This window comes from Prunus persica, chromosome G2 (genome assembly GCF_000346465.2).
Source record: "Prunus persica cultivar Lovell chromosome G2, Prunus_persica_NCBIv2, whole genome shotgun sequence".
Lineage (NCBI taxonomy): Eukaryota > Viridiplantae > Streptophyta > Magnoliopsida > Rosales > Rosaceae > Prunus > Prunus persica.
The window spans coordinates 17,539,304-17,558,723 of NC_034010.1; the positions used below are offsets into that span (position 1 = coordinate 17,539,304).

The 19,420-nt window shown below is 36.2% G+C and overlaps 1 protein-coding gene and 1 pseudogene across 1 annotated transcript; both read right to left on the reverse strand.

The window, feature by feature from the left end:
• On the reverse strand, nt 1,529-6,553 carry LOC18786531 (putative disease resistance protein At1g50180). Its single transcript, XM_007220387.2, has 2 exons — nt 5,482-6,553; nt 1,529-3,621 (listed from the first exon to the last, which is right to left on the reverse strand). Exons 1-2 carry the CDS (start codon nt 6,500-6,502, stop codon nt 1,811-1,813), a joined length of 2,832 nt encoding a protein of 943 aa, XP_007220449.1. The 5' UTR covers nt 6,503-6,553; the 3' UTR covers nt 1,529-1,810.
• On the reverse strand, nt 9,594-13,662 carry LOC18786990 (annotated as a pseudogene).

Consider the following 19,420-nt stretch of genomic DNA (forward strand, 5'->3'; position numbering starts at 1 on the left):
GGACATTTGAAGCATGAAAAGTGCTCAGAGTTTTTTCGAGCATATCCTCCTCAGATATATTTTCCCCACATAGCCTCATTAATGAGGTAATTCTGTGCATAGCAGAGTTATACTCGGACACTGACTTGAAATCTTGAAATCTCAAGTGGGTCCATTCGTATCTAGCTCTTGGGAGAGTCATCGTCTTCTGGTGATCGTATCTTTCACCTATAGCTTTCCACAGAACCAACGGTTCATCGACCACCACATATTCGCTCTTCAGCGCTTCATGGATGTGGCGGCGAAGAAAAATCATGGCCTTCGCATTCTCTTCAGGCGAAGCATCATTCTCATCTACAATTGTTTGTCCGAGGCCATTGGCTCGTAGATGAATTTTGGCATCCAGGACCCATGATAAATAGTTGTCCCCGGAAAGGTCCAAGGCAGCAAACTCTAGTTTTGCCAAATTTGCCATCCAAAACTTTAGGCTCGAGATCTGGAATATTAAGCCACTTATTAATAGGAATTTCAGGTCCTCATTATTCAGGTATATTAATTGAATATTAAGCCACTTATTAATAGGAATTTCAGGTCCACATTATTCAGGTATATTAATTGATGATAAAAGTAAAGTGTTATGAATTTGCTGGTATGGACGATAAACCCGCACCATACCTTAAATAAAATTAAATGTGGGGTTAAAACCACCACCGAATAAAATAAGAAAAGTTAGTATTAGTAACGGTCTCCCACTGATAATATGTTTAGTATTACCAAGGGTCCATTTTTGTTAATGGTTAGTAAATGTGCGGTAAAGTAAATGTGCTTGTATGGGCACTAATTCTGCTCCATTCATTTAAATAAAAGTAAAGGCGTGGACGATAAACCCGCACCACCCTTTAAATAAATATTGCCGTATGGGTAATAAGCCTACACCATACCATAAATAAAATTAAATGTGGGGTTAAAACCACCACCGAATAAAATAAGAAAAGTTAGTATTAGTAACGGTCTCCCACTGATAATATGTTTAGTATTACCAAGGGTCCATTTTTGTTAATGGTTAGTAATAGAGAAGCAGATAGATATAGTATATTATATAGTGTTGAGTTGGAAAAATTTCAGAAATAAAAGGAGAGACTATCGTGCTGATAACGTGTTATAAAATAACCTGGAATATATGCGGATATTGAGCTGTACGTAAAATAGATAAGACACAGCTTTTAACGAGGTTCGGCTATGCCTACGTCCTCGGAGAGCAGCAGCAGTAACCTTTCACTATAAAATAATATGGCTACAACTTTAGTGTTTACAACATATGTGGCTCACTGAATTTTCTCTCTAGGAGAATTTCTCTCTGCTTTCTCTTTTCTCTTTCCTTTCTTTCTCTTCCTTTCTCTTTTTTTTTCTCTTCTTCTTCTTTCCGTTACTCTTCTTATTTATAGGCTGAAATAATCACTATTCATCACTGTTCACCCGTGACAGACAAACTCTATCAAAGCCGCCAAATGAACAGTAATGAACAGTAATCACTGTTCACCCGTGACAGACAAACTCTATCAAAGTCGCCAAATGAACAGTAATGAACAGTAATGAATAGTTAGTGGGCTCCACACCAAGACTTTTACAACAGTCACCTAATTTGACGAGATTACATGTTTACTACATTGACGAGCTGGGCCCACAATTCTTTTTCCCTTCAAGTGAAAAGAGGAGAGAAACAATTAGTTCTTTTTTCCTTGAAAAAGAAATAAGAAAACAACAAAAAAAAAAAAACAAAAAAAAACAAAACAGAGAAAAAATTTAGCGTACCATTTTATATAAAACCTCATTAATCATATGAAATTATAACAGACTGCACATGTTGGATTTTGTAAAAATCTTCTCCTCCTTCCCGAAGCCGGCTACAGAATTCTGGAAGCATCGATTTGATGGTTAATTCCTTGAGGGAAGTAATATATTGGAGCCCATCAGGAACTGCCTCCAAAACTAAGCAATGATCAATGTGCAATCTGCAGAGACTAGGCATGGCTCCTTTCTCCACCTTCCATTCTTTTAACTCCTCCACCAAATGAAGAGAAAGAAATTCGAGAAATGGAAAGCCTCCCTTTGAGCAAACAAGAAATTCCGGAAAATTCCCGCAACTAGCAGAAAGCATTCTCAAGCTTGGCAGCTTCTCAAATACTTTTATGTGGTCGTCCTTGAGATTACCAAATTCTCTCAGTGTAAGCTTGGTGAGGTTCGTAAGGCACATGAGGTCTTCTGGTAACTCAGCGATTTCTCCGCGTAGTCGCAGCTTGTATATATTAGGACAGCTTAATACTATGTTCCATGGTATTGGTAAAAACGTGGACGTACCAGAGAACAATCCACCAGAGAACAATGTGGAGTCCACCGATAGAGACTGGAGGTGCTTAAATATGATGTTTGTCCCTTTCTCCTTTTTTTCCCCTCCGTCAAATGTGATAACTCCCAATTTTCTAAGGTTGGTTAGTTTAACAAAATCATCTAGATCAGATGATGCCTGAATATATATATTGACTACCGTGTGCAAATTCACTACCTCAGTAGCAAATAACAGACGTCTTGCACTGTGATATTTGGGTAAGTATATATGTCTCAATTTTTCCATCTTGGAAAACACGTTTCCATTTGGAATTTCAGTCCCCCACATTGTACGTAAATCTAGAGTCTGCAAACATACCAAAGTTGCTATAGATGATGGTATCGCTCGAATATCACTATCCTTCACACTTAAAAACCTTAAGTGCACTAGATTCCCAATTTCACTAGGTAATTTGTGTTTTCCAACACTCATACCTTCAAACTTCAGAACTCTAAGTAATGTGAAGTTCTTGAATAGAGACCTAACACTCAGACCTTCAAACTTCAGAACTCCAAATAATGTGAAGTACTTGAATACCGACCATAATGCCTTTGAGTTCATGAAGTAGTATTCTGGGACAAAGTATAACAAAGACCTAATATGTCCATAATTTTCATCTTTCTCTGGACCATATGTATCAACCGTTTTGTCCAAATAGATGGCAAGTCTTCGAACTCTACCGTTTGGTGTTTCATTGGTCTCCACAGCTGCAGAATAATTGATAATATGGAGAAAGTTCCCCTCTTTTGCCTTTAACATGCATAAGTCTCGCATAAGATCATGGAGATGACAAGTCTTGATTTTCTTTCTTGAACCATGTTTTCCAACTTGAACCATACACCTGCCCACCAACTCACTTAAGCACATATATGATACATCTTCCATTACTTCCGCTGATGCTGATGACATAAAACCTTCTGCCATCCATAGTTTAGTCAGTGTACCCACTGGTATTTCATAATCTTCTGGAAAATGGGCTAAGTAGAGAAAACATAGTTTTAAGTAATATGGTAAGTTATCGTAACTCAATTCCAATAACCATGATACCCCTTCATATCCTTCACCTTTGTAATCGGGCCCAAGGTCTGTGCCTCTTCTTATATATGCATAAACATTCTTATGGACAGTATTCCACTCATCAACTGTGTCTTTTCTAGCTAGCAGTCCTGCAAGCACCGTGATGGCTAATGGCAAACCTTTGCAATTTTGAAGCATCTCTGTTCCTAGCTCTTTCTTTTGTTCATAAATTTTATGGTCTGAAGAACAATATTAAGACCAGATTAATTAACCTCACATGTTCAATTGTACGAAAAGTATACAAAACAAATTATATATGCCAGTCTATCATTCCCTTGCTTAAATTATTTTCACTCTAGAACACACACACATATATATGTGTTTCTGATTTTTCTTTTGGCTACAACTGTATGAGTTTATTTTATTGAAGAATGTCATACCCCGAGTCTGGGGTATATGGTAAATTCTCGAAACCAGATCTGATAATCAAAATAAATAAAATAAAGTAAAATACCATTAGATTAAATTAGTTTCTTATAGAAATCTCTACCAATAAAACGTATGAACATGAACTACAGAGTTTCTTATAGAAAAATAAAGATATCTATTAGAAAACAATATATAATTTGAAGTAAATCAGTTTGTTAAAAAACGAAAAAGAAAAATAGCTATAAACCCAAAATGTCAAGTATTCATTGGGAAAAATTTATTTAGAATCAATTTAGACCCATTTTACCCGCAATAATACTCTTGGTTATCTCTTCTTACCAAATTTAAAATAAAATAAATAAAAAACTTTATCCATTTTTTTAATGAATTAATGACATATAACTTACACAATTTATCTCACAATAACCATTTCCTTTTTTTGGTTCCAATTTTGAATTTAAAGTAAAATAAATAAAAAACTTTATCCATTTTCTACAAATGTTAATTTTGTCAACGCCATATTATTCTAGGTATGCCTAATTAATTAAGTAAAAATCGAAATAGTAAATGAGAAAATCATGCCATATTATTCTTTTCGTAAAAGTCTCATTATTTTTCTTCTTCTTCTTTCTCAACACCAAAACCCTCTATGGACATGGATATGGATACCTTGATTGTGAGAGATATTTGTGTTTGTTGTCTATACGTTATAGAGTGGTATGTGATTACTAATCTACATAAGCCATCCAATTGATGATGAGTCCTAACCTACATCTTACATGGATTCACTTTGATTATGTTTGCTGCAATAGTAGGTAGTAGTTGTCTAATACAAAGGCAATGTTTGGTGTTTGATTATTTTCGTTATCGGTGGATTCTTTGACTTTGTTGATTATACATGTTTGCATATAAATTTTGTTTTGTTTTTGTTTTTGTTTTCAGTCTATGTTTGTTAGTTTAATTAATATTTTCACCCAATATTGTAGGTGTATTATGTGCTAAGTTTTTCACCTTTGTTGGTATGTTATATGGGTACCTAAGTGGAAGGTGTTTATCTACCTATCAAATAGGTTCGAGTGTCGTAGGCTACCTAACAAAGTGGAATACGATTTATTATAGTTTTCTACATATATGTAGGTATACTAATTTTTGTTTTATTGTTAAGGTAACACAATTTTCTATTTCTGCTCATTCCTTTTTGTTTCATTTATGCACTTGCGTTCTTCATTTTGACCTTTTGTTTAGGTATATTATATGTATCTTAAGTGTAGATTTTCTACAGTATAGATTTTAAGGAGTATATTTCCTGAAAATAAAAATTGTGATAATAAAACTACTATCTTCATGTAGAGGCCTTGTGATTTCAATAGATTTATAGGGGAAAAGTTTTGAATATCTTATGGCGGAATTTCTTGACGTTGTTAGAGTAGAGAAAAAGTTAGTTGACACTTTGAAATTGATATAAATTTAAGAGTAGCTTTTTGAAAAAGAAAAATGCAGTGCAAAATGGGCTAATTTGTCTTAAATTTTTTTTTAATATAAGGTGGGTGAGGAAATATGACAGGTGGGTGAGGAAATATGACAGGTGGGTGAAAATAGCAGCACTCTTTCTATAATATTGAATTGGTAAACGAGAAAAGTAGAGATAAAAGGTTTGTGTGAGAACATACTTGTATCTTCCGTTTCAAACATTGCTCTCTTCTCAAACAGTTCCCAGCTTTCATCATCATTCAACGGCTGTGGTTCGAAGAGGAAACCATTTTTGTCCACATACGAAGCGACTTCTTTGTTGCGAGTAGTGAGTAAAATTCGACTCTCAGTTTCCTCAGTCATTGGAAATCCCACTTCCAACGACCTCCACGCATCACGGGTCCAAATGTCATCCAGCACCACCAAACATTTCCTTTCTCTCTGCGTATTCCAAAGCCACTCTGCAATTTGATCCTTCCCCAGATCTGCAATTTTTTGTCTTTGCTCATTGGTAGGAGAAATGAGTTTTGTCAGAATTTCTTTCAAAACCTCCCGTCCCTGGCATTGTTGAGAGATACACACCCAGGCAAAACAATCGAAATGACGCTTAACCTTACCGTGATGATAAACTTGTTTTGCAAGAGTGGTTTTACCCAACCCGCCCATCCCCCAAATAGAAACAACTCGGGGGCCTTTTTCTTTGATCAAATGCGTAGCCAATATCTCCGTTCCACCGGCTAACCCAACCACATGAGGTTCGATAATATGAGGATAAGCTATCCTCCGTTCTCGTTGCCTCTGAAAAGAAGTGTCACCTCCACTCTCCCTTAGGTCACCTGGTGGCAGGCTCGATCTCAACTCTGAAATTTTGGTAGTAATTTTCTTGATTTCTGAGCCAATCTTGTAAAGATAAACTCCTCCTACGCAGATGTAAGCAATCCTTTTGAAAAGACTTGCATTCCTCTTGGAAGCCATTTTTAAGACAAAAGTTTCGATGGCGTCGTCCAGATCATAAGCCGCATCTTTAATATTTGCCACCCAAATGCGTATTGCTTCACTTTCTCCTTGTCTTGAATCTGCATCTTTGAGGTAGCCTCGCATCAATTGTAGCTGGGTTTGTGCAAGCTTCACCTGATCTCTCACTCCACCCAAGAATTTCAATTCCTGAATGACAGAGTCAGTGAGCTGTTCCAGCACAAAGGAAACAACCGCATCCGCCATATTTCCGGATTCAAACGACAACAGCTGAAAGAACTTTTCTTCTTCTTCTTCTTCTTCTTCTGTTTTTTAGATTACTTAATGAATAATCTTACCAATAGAGAAGTCTCAGTTCCGTTTATATAGGAAGTGCCGTCAACCAAGTCGCTGCACTGTCACATATTTAATTATTCTTATCTTTCTACCTATCAATAGTATAACAAATAGATGGGGAAGTAAGGAATAGGGATGGGATATCAACACACTAAGAAGGAATTATCATGGAATTTAGGAATGGGGAAGTAAAGAATCAAGGAATTTAGGAATGGGAGAAACACACATAATAGGGATGGGATATCAATAGACTAAGAAGGAATCAAGGAATGTAAATGGGGGAAGTAAGAATCAAGGAATTTTAGTAATGGCGGAAGTAAGGAATCAAAGAATTTAGGAATGGGGGAATTGAAGAATTAATCAAAGAATTTAGGCAAGTAAGAAATCAATGAATTTAGGAATGGGAAAGTAAGGAATAGGAGTGGGATATCAACAAACTAATAAGGAATTAATCAAGGAATTTAGGAATGGGGAAGTAAGGAATATGAATTTATCCCATATGCCTAATATTGCAGCAGACTGACTGGTTTCATGACTTCGATTTGCCCATTTGGGAACAAATATGTGACTTTATTTTCTAAAAGAATAGCCACATACAATTAAACTTTACAAGTAAAAATGGTGTCGATCAGCTCGGTTCAAGTAGAGAGGTCTCAAATATCGGAGTTTCGCGTATTAAAAAGTTCTTGAATTCAAGCATTTGGATTAAATCTGTGTTTCACTGTGTTGATCAGCCATGTGCATCAATTTATTTAACGTAATAAGAAGCTCTTGTTATAACATTTCTTAGAACAAATATGCATACAATCGAAGTTGAAAGTAAAAATGGCAAAAGAAGTGAGTTGTTGGGCCTTGGAATTGATTGCCAGGAGAATGATAGCCCAATGACCAATGACCATATACTAACTCATAAAGAAACAATTTGACGAGCTACGCCCACAATTCCTTTTCCCTTCAAGTGATTTAGTTCTTTTTCCCTTGAAAAATAAATAAGAAAAACAAAAACAAAAACAAAAACAAAAAAACAGAAAAAATTTAGCGTACCATTTTATCCAAAACCTCAGTAAGGATGTAAAATTATAACTGACAGCAGATTTCTAAGGTGGGTTAGTTTAACAAAATCATCCATAGTTTAGTCAATACACTCATCAGTGTTTTATAATCTTCTGGAAAATGTGCTAAGTGCAGAAAGCATAGTTTTAAGTGATATGATAAATTGTTGTAACTCAATTCCAACCACCATGATACCCCTTCATATCCTTCACCTCTGGAATTGGACCCAAGGTCTATCCCTCTTCTTATATATGCATAAATTCTTATGCACCGCAGTCCATTTATCAACTGTGTCTTTTCTATCTAGAAGTCCTGCAAGTAACTGTCTTCCTCCTGGAAGCCACTTTTAATACAAAAGTTGCATCGTCCAGATCATAAGCGGCATCTTTAATACTTGCGACCCAAATGCATACAATATTGTCTCTGCTAAAATATAAATATGGTTTGAATACTTTAGGTTTTAATTTATTCTTCTTCATAAGGAGGTATATATAAGAGTTTACATGTGGGCTTTATAAGGAATTAGATACAGTAAATATTTAGGAAAATATCTCCTAATTGTACAATGATTTATCAATTATATGAAAAATAGGAAAGTAAATCCCTTAATTAATCAATGAAATAAATTTCCTTGATTAATTAAGAGACTCACTTCAACAGTCTCCTTTTCTTGAATCTGCATCTTTGAGGTAGCCTTGCATCTATTGTAACTGGGATTGTGCAATCTCAACCTGATCGCTCACTCCACCCAAGAATTTCAATTCATCAATGAGAGTCCGTGAGTCGTTCGAGCACAATTGAAACAACAGCATCGGCCATATTTCTTTTCTTGAAACGAAAACAACTGAGGCAGACTTTTGTGTTTCTTCTTCTTCTCCTGCCTTTTAGATTAATGAAATAATATATAAGAAGTCAGCAATTAAAGTGAACCAATTGTGTATATAGGAATCACAAATTGCAATATCCACCAGTTCTCCAAGCTGCATTAAAAAACGGGGATTAAGTATTAACATTATTCAAAGTTGAATATTTGTGTAATCACTGGCTGTCAAAATCCCACACCCACCGTCGTCATTCAGGGCCAATTAACAAGCACATGAGCAATTGTCAACTCTTAAAATAATTTACCATAACTCTATCCTTTAAGTAAAAGCCACTGTTAGTCGTGACATCAATTCAAAACCTTTATCAGATTTAGCAGTTTGTTTTTTTGTGTAATCACTAGCTGTGAAAGTCCCACTTGTTCCACCAACCATCATTCAGGGTCCATCAACAAACACATGAGGAATGCGCAAGTTGTATAATTTATATATTTCGTGCGTAACCACTCTATATATGTATTTGTTTTTGTAAGTATGTTATTAGACTTACCAAGTAGTCTTTCTCTAGTATTCTAATATAAATTTAATTAGAGCTACGTATACATGTCATCAAAGATATGTATTTTTTATTGCATGTATTTAACTATAATTTTTTCTTTGCATATTTGCAATGAATCATCCTCTTTACAGTATTACAGTTGTCAGAGTGTTGGAAAGCAAAGCTAGACTAATCAAAGCTCTACAAGATTTGTTAAAAATAAAATTCTACATTGATTGTACACAAAGAAGAAGGGCATCATTTTAATGTATTCTCCGGCCAAAAGTTAGGCCGGCTATATATATAAAGTTCTCTTTTATTGAGTGATCCTTTAAATATATTCGAGGGACACCCTTTAAGGTTTCCTTTAAAAAAAAAAAAAATTACAATGATCCAAAACCTCTATTTTTCACATTTTCATTCATAGATTATCTTTGTAAAAATTTATGCAAATTCTTAACGCATCTAATTGAGACCGACAAAATCAATGAACAGGGTGTTTCAAGAAAGTACTTAAATTACAATATTTTAATTGAGTAGTAAAATGATATCAGATTCAAGTGTTTTTTTAAAAATTTATTATTATTAATTTTTTTTTTTGTAGAAGTAATTTTTGAATGAATATATACAAAATATACGGTTTGTATTAGTAAAATACAATGCAGAGTCCCTTACAAGGGTGTCCCTAAAAGATTGCTAGGAAAAATGTAAATTCCCAAAAAAGTGAGTTGTTTGGCCTTGGCAAGATGGCAAGATTGCTAGGAAAAAGATAGTCCAATCATTAATGTTCATACGCTCAACCAGATTACCAGATTACCACGAACAACACTAAGCAGCAGAACCAGATTACCTTTACAAACAGGTTACCTTTTTCTATCCATTGCCTTGCTCGGATCTGATCAATTCAATAAAATAAAATAAATAAAAATAATACTACTTTGGTCTTGCTGACCTAAATTATTTACTCAATCAAAACCATATAAATTTAAGAGTGAATTTTTGGAAAAAAGAAAAGTGACATACGGAAATCATGTAATAAACAAGAAAAGTAGAGATGAAAGGTTTGTGCGAGAACATACTTGTATCTTCTATTCCAAACATTGCCATCTTCTCAAACAATTCCCAGCTTTCATCATCATTCAATAACAATGGTTGGTAGCAAAATCCATTTTTGTCCGCATAGGAAACAAAATCCATTTTTTTCCCGTTTCATATGAATTAAGTGTTACATTTTACATTGATAGCCTCTGAGATACTGAATCGAAGATAAGTTAACTCGTTAACAACAGAGTTTTCACCTAATTTTGCAAGCCTTACAGTCCCTGTAACTTCGAAGGCCGCCAGCCATCTGTGCTTCAAGAACAAAGTCGAAGAAGAGTTAGTTCTAAGGGAAAATAAATAAAAAAGAACGAAACATAGGAAAATAATTATCGTACCCTTCTACCAGATCTGAAACAACATAACAGAAGGCACATGTTGGATTTTGTAGAAATCCTCTCCTCCTTCCTGAAGCCTATCACAGAATGTAGAAGGCATCCGTTTAACGTGCAATTCCTTGAGGGTAGTAATATACTGAAGGCCATCTGGAACTGACGTCAAATCTATGCAGTGTTCAATGTGCAACCTGCTGAGACTAGACATGGCTCCATTCTCCATCCTCCACTCCTTCAGTTTACACAACTGACGGAGGGAAAGGAATTCGAGATGAGGAAAGCCTCCTGCTGAGCAAACAAGTGTTCTTGGAAAAGCCCTGATATGCACTGAAGTATAACCTTCGAGGAAAAGCATTCTTAACTTTGGCAGGTTTTCTAGTATTTCTATCTGGTCATCCTTGAGAAGAGTTTCAGAAAGCGATATCTTGGTGAGGTTCTGATAGTTCTTGAGCCCCTCTGGCAACTCTTTTATTGGCCCCTTTAATTGCAGCTTGAATATATGATGACAACTTAATGGCATCCTCACTAAAACTTCTTCATTATCAGATTGCACAGACAGAGACCTAAGACGGTTAAATGTAATGCTTGTTGACTTCAACATCTCCTCAAGATTTTTTAAGCTCTGTACTTCTACGACCAGTTTTCTGAGGTAGCGTAATTCAGCAAGATCAATCAAATCACAATCCTTACTTGAAACATTGACTAGTGTTTGCAAATGGGGAAGAGTAGCCAATCCCAGTTTACCTCTTACTCTGTTATAAGAAGCAGGTAAATATAAATGTTTCAATTGTTCCATGTCCCTAATCACATTTGGGATTCTCCTCACCAAGATACGACAACGTATATCTAGAGTATGCAAACATACCAAATTTGCTATTGATGACCGCAATTTCTTTATTCTACTGTTCTTTAGACTCAAAAACCTTAAGTGGACTAGATTCCCAATCGTACTTGGTAACTCTACTCCTCCTAGCATATCTTCAAACTTCAATACTCTAAGCAATTTAAAGTCCTCAAATATTGACCGCATTACTCTTTTATTCCAGAAAAATTGTGTTGGGACAAAGTATAAAAGAGATCTGAGGTGACCATCTCTTTCATCTGTTGTGGGAACTAATTTGTCAACTTCTTTGTCCAAATAGATGGCAAGCTTTCGAACCTTACTGGTTGGGGCTGCCTTGGTTCCTGTGACTGCAGAAACATTGACAGTATGAAGAAAGCTCTGTTCTTTGGCCTTTAATACACACAAGTCTCGCATAAGATCATGGAGACGACAAGTTTTAACATTCTTAGTTGAACCGTATTTTCCAACTTGAACCATGCACCTATTCACCAACTCAATTAAGCAGCTGTATGATACTTCTTCCATAATTTCTGTGGATGCTGATGATAGGCCTTCTGCCACCCACAATTTAGTCAATCTTTTCACTGGTATCTCATAATCTTCAGGAAATAGGCCTAAATATAGAAAACAAAGTTTCAAGCGATACGGTAAGTCATCATAACTCAATGCCAACACCCATGATGTACCTTCATATTCTTGACCTTTATATTCTCGTTCAAGAATTGTACCTCTCCTTATATATGCATCAACATTCTCAAGCACCGTATTCCATTCCTCAACAGTGTCTTTTCTAGCTAAAAGTCCTGCAAGCACACTGATTGCTAATGGCAACCCTGCACAACGTTGAAGCATCTTCTTCCCTAGTTCTTCCTTCTTTGCATATGATTCAGAGTCTGCAAGTAAAAAAGAAGCAATAAAATAGCAAAGTTTATTAGATCAGCAATTATATATGCAGCACTATAAAACCAGAACATGACATTCTACGTAATCAACATCCCCGTGCTATTACGATTGTGGCACTATAACTTTCTCGTGCTCCTTAACTAAGTAACACATTGGAAACAGTTTGAAGTCCGTAGAATGATATTTGAAATGGAGAAAATATATGATATAGAAAATAAAATGTATGCAGTGTAAACTGAGCATTAATGATCTCTATTAGGAATTGATAGGTAAATCTAAAGATAAAAGAGTGGGATTAAGAAAGTACTTGTATAATCCCTTCCAAAAAGTGCTATCTTCTCAAATAATTCCCAGCTTTCATCATCATTCAATGCATGAGGTTGGTAGAGGAAACCATTTTCGTCTACATGCGAGGCTACTTCCTTGTTGCGTGTGGTGAGTAATATTCGGCTCTTTGTTTCCTGGTTAATTGGAAATCCGGCTTTTAAAGTGTTCCAAGCATCACGGGTCCAAATGTCATCAAGCACAACCAAGCATTTCCTTTCTCTTTGGATGATACAAAGCTTCTCTGCTACTCTATCCTTCTTCATTTTTTCAATTTCTTCTCTTTGCTCATTGGTAGCGGAAGTAAGTTTAATTAAGATTTCTTCCAGAACATCAATTCCTTGACATTGTTGAGATATGCACACCCAAGCAAAACAATCAAAACTTCGTCGAACTTTACTATGATGAAAAACCTGTTTTGCAATTGTGGTTTTCCCGGAACCGCCCATGCCCCATATAGAAACAACTCGACTGCATTTTTCTTCATCCACTAATTGCGTAGCCAATATATTTACGCCGTCGTCTAACCCAACAACTTCGCGTTCAATAACATGGGGATAAGTTAGCCTCATCTCTTGTTGCCTCTCAAAAGAACCGCCACCTCCACCACTCCCCCTTGTTTCTCTTATATTATAACTTTGCAACTCAATCTCAATGCCGAAAGTTTGGTTGTAATCTTCTCAATTTCCCACCCTGTCTTGTAACGATGATATCCTTCTCTAAGATGCAAGCAAACCTTTTCAGAACAATCTTCAAACTTCCTTTCCTCCTGGAAGCCATTTTCAAGACAAAGGTTTCAATCACATCCTCCAAATCATAAGCAGCATCTCTAATGGTTGCAACCCAAATGCGTACTACTTCATCCTCTCCTTGTCTGGCATCTGCGTCTTTCAGGTAGCCCAACATTAACTGTAGCTCAGTTTGCGCAACCTCAACTTGATCGCTGACTCCACCCAAAAAATTCGCCTGCTGAATGATGTAGTCTACGAGGGGCTTGATCCCTTCTGCAACAATTGTAACAACAGCCTCAGCCATGATTTTCTCCAAAAGAAAACAATTAAACCAGCTCCTTTTCTTTTTCTTTCTTGTTTTGCCTTCTCTTCTCTTTCTTTGGATTGATGAAATTAAATCTGCTTTCTTCCGCTTTATGTATGATGAAGTCCCTTCTACCCCTGGCAGATTCCCAAATTAACTTCTATAATTAAAGTCCCAATCTGATGACTCATATGAATCATCTACTCTTTTGTTTTATTGCATTACTAATTAACGACTCTCTTTGTTAATTAGTTTCTTAGTCCTTTTTTGTTAAGATATTAAAGTACAACCATATTCAGATGTCATCCATATTAAAGTACAAACAAGAGCTACTCAATTTTACGTTGACTGAGTAAACTACTCAGAACTGGCAGGGCTTTTAAAAACTGAATATAAAACTTTAGTCAATTTGAACAAAAATTGTTTTACAATTATTTATACACTCTCGTTCTAAATTGGATCGATTTCACCTCAAAATTATAGCCAAATCAATACGATATAATAGAGAAAACTGAATCAAACCAAATGAATTTCAAATAGTTTGATTTGGTTTAATTTGGTTCGGCTAGTTTGGATCTAAGCCAATTCTCTTTCCTTTTACATTTTTTCAATATTGTTAGTCGAATTACAACCAAAAAATTCACAACCGACTACATACTTTTTTCATTTTCTAAGGTGTCAAATCATCCTAAAATTCCACATGCCATAACTTCAAATTTAATAACTAATATACCTACAATTCAAATATCAATAATTCAAAAGGTACATCCAACTTCAAATTCAACATCCATAATTATTATCAAATTAGAGTATTACACATGTAAAATAAAATGTAAAAAAAATAAATATACAAGTATTCGTCCGGTTTGGTTTAGGTCAGTTTATAAAAGTTCAAAACCAAACCAAACCAAACCAAACTCATATACAGTCCAGTTCAATTTTTCAACCGTTTGACTTTATTTTATTAAAATCAAACCAAACTGATAGTTATGATTTGGATCAACTGGTCTCATCGGTTCGGCAGCATTGATGTCCACCCATACCGTTCCATATCTCATCCGAACTCCATTTTGCTGAGCCACTGTGTAATTAAAATGAACAGACTTAATTTACTAAACAGACAATTCTAATACATGTAATAAATCCAATAGCATCTAACAGCTAGCGTTACTTCTCCACAACTATGCCATGATGTCATGAAATTTTGTGATTTCTCCCTTTCTAACACTCTAAGAGAAAAAAAAAAAAATATATATATATATATATATATTCAGCTGCCGTCCCTCAAAGAGATCGGTGGCCTCCATTTCTTCTCCTCCTCCCTTCCCTCCCTTCCTTACCATCCAAGACCTTTCCCTAGCTTCTTTTCTCAACCTCTGCACCTCACCCATCCATTCCAGCCTCTCTTTCTTGGAAGAGTTTGGTGGATGCTTGGTTGTTTTGGTGATGACGTGATGATAGATCAGCTTCTATTTATTGTTGTGTGTTGCAATTTTTATTTGAAATGAGTAAATCAATTATTATTTTTAGTTTATTGGGTATTTGTAGTCTCTTCTTGTAGGTTTTACTTTTTGTAGTTGCAATCGTAGAGGGGGAGGGGGAGGGGGAGGGGGTTACTTGAGAACACGACTACAAGTGAATGTCACTTTTCACTAGACAAGATCTACTGACACGGGAACAATTTTTTTTGGTTCTTATGGAAGTAAACTTTATTTAATGTTTAACCCAAAAATATTACTTTTTTTAGGAGGTATTTAGCCAATCACCAAGGTAATGATCGATGGTGGTGCAACAATCAATCTTCTACCACACAAACACAGAATGATGACCAAGCTATAAAAACCGACTTCTGCTTTTGAGCTGAATTAATAAGAACCCAAATGTTGAACAGTATGGGTCGTTCACTATTTATGGTAAATGAACCTTAATTTTCAATTTGATGAGAGCCCAAATACCAGGCAGGGTCTTGTGCACAGAATTAGGCCCAAACAGGAGGGCAATCTTCAATGTAAGAGCAAGTCCAGCGGTAGAGGCTGGCCCAGGCAAAAGGCAAAAAGGAGCCCGAGTCCAGCTCCAGCGCAAGCAATCCAGCCCGGGCAAGCTGCGGGTCCCACGAGCCCGGGCAGGCCCAAGGGCGAAATCAGACTGGGCTCGAGCCCGAGTTGAGCTGACGTCAGCGCACTAAAATCAAATTTTTTTACTGTTGGCGCGTGTAATACACGCGCCAACGGTAAAAAAAATTTGACTGAAGTGCGCTGACGTCGTCATGACGTCATCGATGATGTCAGCTCCAACGGCTACTGCCACGTGTCGTCACCGGGTGGCTCCGATTGGATTTTTTTCAGAAATCCTACGGTTCTCATTTTTTTGGCCAAAAAAATTTAAAAAAAATCCTAAAAAATCCGAAAAAATTCGAAAAAATTCTGAAATTTTTTTTAAAAAAATACCAAAAATGTATGTATTTTTTCCCTATAAATACCTAACCATTTTATCTACTTTCAACACCAAATCTTCATACAATTTCTTCTCCATACAATATTTTCTACTCTCCACTCACATAATTCATTTTCCACACCAAATCTCCATACAAACTCATCTCCTTCCAATATTTTTTACTCTCTACTCATATTTTTATTAATGAATATCCGAAAATTTTATCTGGAATAAGACACGTGGCAACCGAGATTCACATCCGAAAATCTTATCCGAAAATTTAATTAAAAAGATTATCAAAATTAATGATTTAAAGTATAAAAAAATAGGAAATAAAGTACAATGAATAGTAATTGCCCTAGACTTGCCCTAGACTTTGCCCTTGTGGGTGGAACCACAAATGGCAAGGCTGACACTATTCACGTGAATAGTGTCAGCCCTTGCTTGCCCTAGCTTGCCCTTGCCTTAGACTTTGCCCTAAGGGGTGGAAGTTGCTCTAATGAAACAGAAAGATTATAGGAAGCTGCAAATTACAAACACAAGAAATAGAATACAACATGCTGTGATATATATAGTAGTAGTATTGGTTCACACCATTTTATTGTGCATGCCAAAATAAAAGACCAACTCAGGCATCTTCTAATATGAGTATTGCTTCAACTATTGGGGAAGTGCTAGTGCCAGTGCCAGTTGAGATAGTTGACACGCAGCCACCTCAAGTCTCACTCTTGTATATGTGATTTGATTCAAACCATCATAGATTATGGGGATCCAACCAACATTACTCACATAGTGTTCAGCTGGTCGATTCTCGGTATACACCTACACAAGAAGAGATTGTTTTTGAAATTGTAAATGCTTCCGTGTCACTGATCTGAATAATTCGAAAATAACATGCTGAGTTTTTACCGGCAACCATATTGTTGCTCTACACCTCCAATAACGATCACACATGATTGAATAAACTATGGCGTAGACATCCCAACTAGAAACGGACCACAGAAGGTACTAACTTGGGCTATAGCCCAGGCGATTTTTTTTTTTCCAGCCCAAAATACATATAGCACAGCACATCACCAATTCAAAGTATATTTTTAAAAGCAAAACTCAATTATACCCTTTTTTATTTATTTAAATTGACCTTATTACATTCAATCATATAGGGCTTGTCAATGGGCCCGGCCCAGATTTAATGGGCTTGGGCCGGGTCAGGCCGGGTTTTAAAGAAGAGAGAGAAAATATCGGGCCGGCCGGGTTCTTTTAGAAAATTCAAAGCCCAAGCCTGACCCATGAGCTGGGCTTGAGAAAGCCCATCGGGCTGGGCCAGGCTAAGGCTAACGGGCCGGGCCTATATGGGCCCTACTTCATTAAAAAAAAATCATAAACTTAATCATAAAGGCATTTTAGTCCAAATTTGAGATTAAACTCACTTAATTCCAATATTTTCACTTCAAATCAAATTCATAAAACACCCAATAAAGTCACACAACTTATAAGATTTTCTACCAAAATAATAAAATCAAGTATTATTTTTTAGGTTATTACATAATTAGATCGTAATACGTTTTAAGAAATAATTTTAAAAAATAATAAGTATCAAAAAAATATTTTTTTAAAGGATGGTATGAATAAATATGCAAATATTTGGTAATGTGTTCAAGAAAAGCATGATTATATTTGGTAGTACGATTATGTTTTGTGATATGATTATATTTGGTGATGTGATATGTTGTTCATCTTATATATATGATTAGTGTGCTAATCATCAAATTATAATTGTTGGAGTAACAATTGACACAAATTAATGTGCTAATCATCCAATTATAAATTGGGAAAAAGTAAATGAAATGAAACAAATTATATATGTGATTTAAGTGATATAATCATAAACCTAAACACTTATTTATACATAATTATATATGTATGTGGGCCTAACGGGCCGGGATTTTGTTGGGGGGGTCGGGCCGGGCTTTCTTAGGCTTAATCGGGTCGGACTAGACTTCAGACACCCAAGCCCAAGCCTAGCTCGGCGGGGCCATCTCAAAGCCCATAACGGGCCGGGCCAGGCTTTTTTTTCGATGGGCAAGACGGGCCCACATTGGCCCATGAGCCCGCGGGCCAAATGATGAGGCCTACAAGCATATCATCTAAGGGTTCATGAATTGAGTCACCTACGCAAGTTGTATAGATTCTCCCCTGTAAATTGAACATTCTCCAAATTTAAACGTGCACAAAATTCACAATTTGATATCCCAACAGACAGAACGCACAATATAACAACATGCAATTCACATAGACGGCCTCCGGCCTTCAAATAATCCGAAGTGAAACCACCAACAAACTCTAAACAATGCCAATAATGAATGCCCACTATAATCAATATAAAATAACTTCCCAAATATCCAACATACGAGGTTTTAACCTCCTAACCAATTCTCATCTCGTTTTCACCCAAATTTCAGGACCAACGACAAGGTCGGAACCAATCTCAATAAAACCACCCAAGTAAATTTTAGCCCGCGGCTGCACCTAGGCGCTACCCTAGGCTGCCTATGTACTCTTACTGAGGGATCAAGTCACACATAGTTCTTTCTACAAACATGTCTTTCCCAATATAACATAACAATCCTTTACTCATCTCCCTGGTAATCACCAAATCTCCCTATACGCCGGAACATCTAACGCCACATATGGGGTCTGTCAACAGGCCGGATAACCTACGTCACGTGTGACCTAACTATCACATAATCTCCCCCATACGCCGGAACATCCAACGTCACGTATGAGGTCTGTCCTCAGGCGGGATAACCTACGCCACGTGGGACCTAACAATCACAAAATCTCCCCATACGCCGGAACATCCAATACCACGTATGAGGTCTGTCAACACGCCGGATAACCTACGCCACGTGTGACCTAACCATCACATAATCTCCCTCATACGCCGGAACATCCAACACCACGTATGTAGTTTGTCAACACCACTATTCAAAATGAGTCTTGGAATTTCGACATTGGGATGCTGCATATTAAGATATAGTATTGGAGGTATATATATATGTGACACACCTTGTACTAAATTTTACTTTGATTGGAGGAAAGTAGTTAGCTCTCTCTTGAAACCTTACCTTGATTCAGGGCTTCAATAACTTCTCTAGTGTAAATATCTAAACTCTAAAAACCTTAGTCGGTCTATAATACATAAAGACCTAAGTAGAGGCATAAATCAAAAACTTTAGTCGAGGTACAATACATTAGCCCTCAATAGAAGCATAAACTAAAGACATATTTAGTCATATACTCATTCTTAGCACAAATAATATAGATAAATCCTACACCATTTAATTTATATAAACAAATTTAAAAAAACCCAAAATATGATAACTGGCTCTATTGAATTTAATTTTGATTATTAAATTACTTGATGCCCTATTGAGTATTTTG